General features: G+C 45.5%; 1 protein-coding gene across 2 annotated transcripts in view; it reads left to right on the top strand.

Moving 5' to 3' along the window:
- The first annotated feature begins 258 nt into the window (after nucleotides 1-258).
- Nucleotides 259-7,917, top strand: part of LOC112239910 (kinesin-like protein KIF3C) — a 27,396-nt gene continuing 19,737 nt past the window's right edge. For both annotated transcript variants that reach the window (XM_042301152.1, XM_042301151.1), the window contains exon 1: nucleotides 259-3,281. In XM_042301152.1, coding sequence (XP_042157086.1) covers nucleotides 1,845-3,281 — 1,437 coding nt within the window. In that variant the 5' untranslated portion in view covers nucleotides 259-1,844. The remainder of the gene's footprint in view (nucleotides 3,282-7,917) is intronic.

Below are 7,917 nucleotides of genomic sequence, written 5' to 3'. Positions count from 1 at the left end.
TACAGTACAATAGGGTATTGGAGGGGTGGGGCTTAGCTACTGTACAATAGGGTATTGGAGGGGTGGGGCTTAGCTACTGTACAATAGGGTATTGGAGAAGAATGTGTCTTATTATTGATCTTTACATGAATGGGTGTAACATGGATCTATGATAATAATGTTAACAGACTATTATAGTGTAGAACTCAATTTCCCATGGTCCCCTTGTTGCCTTCTGCAGTGATGTGGGGTGTGGTTGAATGAGGTAATTAGTGTGTGTGTTGGTATGTGTGTGTGTGTCTGTGTGTGTGTGTGTGTGTGTGTGTGCGAGTGTTCTCGTCCATCCCAGAGCTAGCTCTCAGTAGCACACATAGTATCTCCGCTCTGCAGCTCCAGACATGAGGAACAAGGATTATGGTAAAACTGTTGAAGAGTGTTTTGATTTACCGGGACGTGTGAAGGCGGAGCTTGCTTTGTTACGGATTGAACCCCCTACCGACTGACAGAATGCACCGGCAACGGAACCGTCACCCAGGCGCGGTGAGAGCTCGTGATTAGGCTATTTATCTCTGTACTGAGCGTCAGCTATGCTGATTACGGAGCTAATACCACCGGTTAACGCGATCCATTCTGTGGATTAAATCATTACTGTTGCCGGTGAGAATCACACGGATGGATTGGATTAAAAATGAGAGTAAGAAATATCATATAATAATCGATATGAGAAGGCCTGGGTGCCAGAGAGATTCTAGTTGAAAACAGACAGAGAGAATTTGAGAAAATACATAAATAAATGTGTTTTAACTGAGAGACCAGCGACAGGTTATGATTATTAATATTACTAATATGATTAATTAACCGGCTAATGTAAACAGGCTAAATTAAGGTTAGGCCTTTTTGGTATACAGGTTAATTTTCCCCACTAGGTCTGTAAACAAGGAAGGACTTGAATAAGGCCTGTTGTAACATTATAGCCTGCCCGTTACTGTAGTCATATAGGGTTAGACTGAATTACTGTAGTCATATAGGGTTAGACTGAATTACTGTAGTCATATAGGGTTAGACTGAATTACTGTAGTCATATAGGGTTAGACTGAATTACTGTAGTCATATAGGGTTAGACTGAATTACTGTAGTCATATAGGGTTAGACTGAATTACTGTAGTCATATAGGGTTAGGGTTAGACTGAATTACTGTAGTCATATAGGGTTAGGGTTAGACTGAATTACTGTAGTCATATAGGGTTAGGGTTAGACTGAATTACTGTAGTAATATAGGGTTAGACTGAATTACTGTAGTCATATAGGGTTAGGGTTAGACTGAATTACTGTAGTCATATAGGGTTAGGGTTAGACTGAATTACTGTAGTCATATAGGGTTAGACTGAATTACTGTAGTCATATAGGGTTAGGGTTAGACTGAATTACTGTAGTCATATAGGGTTAGGGTTAGACTGAATTACTGTAGCATGACTAATGGTGGATTACTTCATTTTACTGTTGGACTACAGAAATAACCAGTCAGTTAATTAGTAATAATATGATAATAACATAGTAACTGCTCGAGGCCTGTGAATTTGTTTAATTTGCACCAATTGGCACCATTCTGTTGAAGGCAGTACCAGAAGACATAGCTACCCACTGATACAGTAACAGATCAGTTATCCCGGTCAGATCAATACCTGATCAATACAAAGGAAACAGAATCCAGTAAGGAGAAAGATATATGACATAATTGTAGATATTAATATAGTAATAGATAATAACTCATAGTCCTGACAGTAGTAGATAATAACTCATAGTCCTGACAGTAGTAGATAATAACTCATAGTCCTGACAGTAGTAGATACTAACTCATAGTCCTGATGTCTAAGGTGAAGAGTAGTGAGACGGTAAAGGTAGTAATCCGCTGTCGCCCGTTAAACCGGAAAGAGGAGGCGGCAGCGGCTGGTGTTACCCGGACACCGGGAGGAGTGGGCGGGATCGTAGAAATGGACATGCGTCTGGGTCAGGTGGTCTTATGGAACCCTCACGGTCTGCCCGGCGAGCCGGGTAAGACGTTTACGTTCGACTCTGTGTACGACCCCTCGTCTAAACAGCGTGATCTTTATGATGAGACGGTGCGGCCGCTGATCGATTCCGTCCTAGACGGGTTTAACGGAACCATCTTCGCCTACGGCCAAACGGGTACCGGGAAGACCTACACCATGCAGGGGGTGTGGCTAGAGCCAGAGAGGCGGGGCGTCATCCCCAACGCCTTCGAACACGTCTTCACCCAGATCTCCCGCTCCTCCGCCGACCGCCAGTACCTGGTCAGAGCCTCTTACCTGGAGATCTACCGAGAGGAGATCAGGGATCTATTGGATCCCAACATGCACGCACCTCATGTCCCCAACGTGCACACTCACACCCACCGCACCCTGGAGCTGAGAGAGAGCCCGGAGAGCGGGGTGTATGTGCGTGACCTGACGTCGTGCGTGTGTAAGAGCGTGAAGGAGATACAGGAGCTGATGAACTTAGGGAACCAGGTGCGCTCGGTGGGAGCGACAGACATGAACGAACACTCTTCCCGTTCCCATACCCTGTTCCTCATCACGGTGGAGTGTTCCCTGCCGGGGCCAGATGGACGGCAGCACATCAGGGTTGGCCGGCTCAACCTGGTTGACCTGGCGGGCAGCGAGCGGCAGGCCAAGACGGGCGTCCACGGAGAACGCCTGAAAGAAGCTGCCAAGATCAACCTGTCTCTGTCCGCACTAGGCAACGTGATCTCAGCACTGGCAGACGGGCGTAGCGGCCACGTTCCGTACCGGGACTCCAAATTGACACGGTTATTACAGGACTCCCTGGGGGGCAACGCCAAGACGGTGATGGTGGCTACGCTAGGCCCCGCCCCCCAACACTACGAGGAGACCCTCACGACGCTTCGCTACGCTAACAGAGCTAAAAACATCCAGAACCAGCCAAGAGTTAACGAAGACCCTAAAGACGCCCTGCTCAGAGAGTTCCAGAAGGAGATCGCATGGCTCCGCGCACAGCTCAGCCACAGGGAAGGGAGGGGCAAACACAGGAAGGAGGAAGGGGAGGAGGGCTGGGACGGAGAAGGGGATGAGGAGGGAGAAGAGAAGGTGGAGAAGGAGAGGATGCTGCAGGAGGGGAGGCTTGAAGAGGAGAAGGAGGCCATCAGAGAAGACGGATCACTATTGGCTGAGGAGAAGCAGAGGCTTTTGGGAGAGAAGGAGAGGATGATGGGAGATCTGAAGAAGGAGTGGGACGCCACCGAGCAGCTCACTGCCAAGTACAAGGTACCGCACGCACGCACGCACACACACACACACACACACACACACACACACACACACACACACACACACACACACACACACACACACACACACACACACACACACACACACACACACACACACACGCACACGGTGTTGTGTCAGCGTAATCCCAGTGTGTCAGATTTAAGGCTGGTGGTTAATCTGATGATCTGGAGATTAGGTCACTTCAACACTCCCCACTACACCCCAATTACTACACTGTTTGTTCTGAACCTAATTACTACACAGTCTTTGTTCTGAACCTAACCCTAATTACTACACAGTCTTTGTTCTGAACCTAACCCTAATTACTACACAGTCTTTGTTCTGAACCTAACCCTAATTACTACACAGGCTTTGTTCTGAACCCTAATTATATCCAAGATGGCGTGTCCCGTGTCAGTAATTGTTTTCCTAGTTTTTTCCCCATATATATGTCATATATATTTAAATCCCAATTTCCATCTATGGACTGAATATACTCTCCTGCATCCCGCCTCACCCAATGTGGTACGGATCTGCTATTTTTATACTTCAGAACCCCCATTAGAAGCAACACAGTTAATGTGAGTCTGGAAGGAGAGTTTACAGTCTATCCAGACACCTAGGTATTTGTAGTTGTCCACATATTCTAAGTCAGAACCGTCCAGAGTAGTGATGCTAAACGGGCGGGTGGGTGCGAGCAGCGATTGGTTAAAGAGCATGCATTTAGTTTTACGAGCATTTAAAAGCAGTTGGAGGCCACGGAAGGAGTGTTGTATGGCATTGAAGCTCGTTTGGAGGTTTGTTAACACAGTGTCCAAAGAAGGGCCGGAAGTATACAGAATAGTGTCGTCTGCGTAGAGGTGGATCAGAGAATCACTAGCAGCAAGAGTGACATCATTGATATATACAGAGAAAAGAGTCAGCCCGAGAATTGAACCTTGTGGCACCCCCATAGAGACTGCTAGAGGTCTGGACAACAGGCCCTCCGATTTGACACACTGAACTCTATCTGAGAAGTAGTTGGTGAACCAGGCGAGGCAGTCATTTGAGAAACCAAGGCTATTGAGTCTGCCGATAAGGATGTGGTGATTGACAGAGTCGAAAGCCTTGGCCAGGTTGATGAAGATGGCTGCACAGTAATGTCTTTTATCGATGGCGGTTATGATATCGTTTAGGACCTTGAGCGCGGCTGAGGTGCACCTATGACCAGCTTGGAAACCAGATTGCAGAGTGGATAAGGTAAAGTGCGATTTGAAATGGTCGGGAATCTGAAAGGCAGGGCAGGATAAATATAGGTCTGTAACAGTTTGGGCCTAGAGTGTCTCCCCTTTGAAGAGGGGGAGCTTTCCAATCTTTGACGATCTCAGACGATACGAAAGAGAGGTTGAACAAGCTAGTAATAGGGGTTGCAACTATTTCGGCAGATCATTTTAGAAAGAGAGGGTCCAGATTGTCTAGCCCGACTGATTTGTAGGTGTCCAGATTTTGCAACTCTTTCAGAACATCAGCTGTCTGAATATGGGTGAAGGAGAAGAGGGGGGGAATGAGCCAGTTTCTGTCGGGGGTACAGAGCTGTTGGCTGGGGTAGCCAGGTGGAAAGCATGGCCAGCTGTAGAAAGATGCTTTTTGAAATGATTGATTATCGTAGATTTATGTATCCGAGTGCAGGGTTTCCTAGCCTCAGTGCAGTGGGCAGCTGGGAGGAGGTGCTCTTATTCTCCATGGACTTTACAGTGTCCCAAAACCTTTAGGAATTAGTGCTACAAGATGCAAATTTCTGTTTGAAAAAGCTAGCCTTAGCTTTCCTAACTGACTGTGTATATTGGTTCCTGAAAAGTTGCATATTGCGGGGACTATTCGATGTGAATGCAGAACGCCACAGGATGTTTTTGTGCTGGTCAAGTCAGGCCTGGAGTGAACCAAGGACTATATCTATTCCTAGTTCTAAATTTTTTGAATGGGGCATGCTTATTTAAGATGGTTAGGAAGGCACTTTTAAAGAAAGACCAGGCATCATCTACTGACGGGATGAGGTCAATATCCTTCCAGGATACCCCGGACAGGTCGATTAGAAAGGCCTGCTCCCTGGAGTGTTTAATAAGGGAGCATTTGACAGTGATGAGGGTTGGTCGTTTGATCGCTGAGATCCTGGTTGAAGACAGCAGAGGTGTATTTAGAGGGCAAGTTGGCTAGGATGACATCTATGAGGGTGCCCATGTTTATGGATTTAGGGTTGTACCTGGTAGATTCAGTTCGAACTCTGAAGATAGATGGGGGGCAATCAATTCACATATGGTGTCCAGGGCACAGCTGGGGGCTAAGGGAGGTCATGAACAAGCGGCAATGGTGAGAGACTTATTTCTGGAAAGGTGTAATGGTCCAGAGCTTGCAGTAGGAATCCGGAGATGTGGTAGAGAAAAGCAGTCCGATATGCTCTGGGTTGATATCGTGCTGTGCAGACTGGCAGGTATTGACCAAGCTGAGGCTGGCTGGTGTCCAAGATAATGGTGATGACCGCTAGCAGTGGCTAACTGGCTACTAGCTAGTTAACCTGTCTGGATAGGTATAATCCTTAACCCTTAACCTGTCTGGATAGGTATAATCCTTAACCCTTAACCTGTCTGGATAGGTATAACCCTTAACCCTTAACCTGTCTGGATAGGTATAACCCTTAACCTGTCTGGATAGGTATAACCCTTAACCTGTCTGGATAGGTATAACCCTTAACCTGTCTGGATAGGTATAACCCTTAACCCTTAAACTGTCTGGATAGGTATAACCCTTAACTCTTAACCTGTCTGGATAGGTATAACCCTTAACCTGTCTGGATAGGTATAATCCTTAACCCTTAACCTGTCTGGATAGGTATAACCCTTAACCCTTAACCTGTCTGGATAGGTATAACCCTTAACCTGTCTGGATAGGTATAATCCTTAACCTGTCTGGATAGGTGTAACCCTTAACCCTTAACCTGTCTGGATAGGTATAACCCTTAACCCTTAACCTGTCTGGATAGGTATAACCTTTAACCCTTAACCTGTCTGGATAGGTATAACCCTTAACCCTTAACCTGTCTGGATAGGTATAACCCTTAACCTGTCTGGATAGGTATAATCCTTAACCTGTCTGGATAGGTATAACCCTTAACCTGTCTCGATAGGTATAGTCCTTAACCTGTCTGGATAGGTATAACCCTTAACCTGTCTGGATAGGTATAATCCTTAACCTGTCTGGATAGGTATAACCCTTAACCCTTAACCTGTCTGGATAGGTATAACCCTTAACCCTTAACCTGTCTGGATAGGTATAACCCTTAACTCTTAACCTGTCTGGATAGGTATAACCCTTAACCTGTCTGGATAGGTATAATCCTTAACCCTCAACCTGTCTGGATAGGTATAACCCTTAACCCTTAACCTGTCTGGATAGGTATAACCCTTAACCTGTCTGGATAGGTATAATCCTTAACCTGTCTGGATAGGTGTAACCCTTAACCCTTAACCTGTCTGGATAGGTATAACCTTTAACCCTTAACCTGTCTGGATAGGTATAACCCTTAACCCTTAACCTGTCTGGATAGGTATAACCCTTAACCTGTCTGGATAGGTATAATCCTTAACCTGTCTGGATAGGTATAACCCTTAACCCTTAACCTGTCTGGATAGGTATAACCCTTAACCCTTAACCTGTCTGGATAGGTATAACCTTTAACCCTTAACCTGTCTGGATAGGTATAACCCTTAACCTGTCTGGATAGGTGTAACCCTTAACCCTTAACCTGTCTGGATAGGTATAACCCTTAACCCTTAACCTGTCTGGATAGGTATAACCCTTAACCCTTAACCTGTCTGGATAGGTATAACCCTTAACCTGTCTGGATAGGTATAATCCTTAACCTGTCTGGATAGGTATAACCCTTAACCTGTCTCGATAGGTATAGTCCTTAACCTGTCTGGATAGGTATAACCCTTAACCTGTCTGGATAGGTATAATCCTTAACCTGTCTGGATAGGTATAACCCTTAACCTGTCTGGATAGGTATAACCCTTAACCTGTCTGGATAGGTATAACCCTTAACCTGTCTGAATAGGTATAATCCTTAACCTGTCTGGGTAGGTATAACCCTTAACCCTTAACCTGTCTGGATAGGTATAACCCTTAACCTGTCTGGATAGGTATAACCCTTAACCTGTCTGGATAGGTATAATCCTTAACCTGTCTGGATAGGTATAACCCTTAAACTGTCTGGATAGGTATAACCCTTAACCTGTCTGGGTAGGTATAACCCTTAACCCTTAACCTGTCTGGATAGGTATAACCCTTAACCCTTAAACTGTCTGGATAGGTATAACCCTTAACCTGTCTGGATAGGTATAACCCTTAACCTGTCTGGATAGGTATAATCCTTAACCTGTCTGGATAGGTATAACCCTTAACCCTTAACCTGTCTGGATAGGTATAACCCTTAACCTGTCTGATTAGGTATAATCCTTAACCTGTCTGGATAGGTATAATCCTTAACCAGTCTGGATAGGTATAACCCTTAACCCTTAACCTGTCTGGATAGGTATAACCCTTAACATGTCTGGATAGGTATAACCCTTAACCCTTAACCTGTCTGGATAGGTAT

Source organism: Oncorhynchus tshawytscha, linkage group LG18, assembly GCF_018296145.1.
Source record: "Oncorhynchus tshawytscha isolate Ot180627B linkage group LG18, Otsh_v2.0, whole genome shotgun sequence".
NCBI classification, from domain to species: domain Eukaryota; kingdom Metazoa; phylum Chordata; class Actinopteri; order Salmoniformes; family Salmonidae; genus Oncorhynchus; species Oncorhynchus tshawytscha.
The sequence above is the reverse complement of the archived record's forward strand: the minus strand, read 5'-3'. Positions and strand labels throughout refer to the sequence as shown.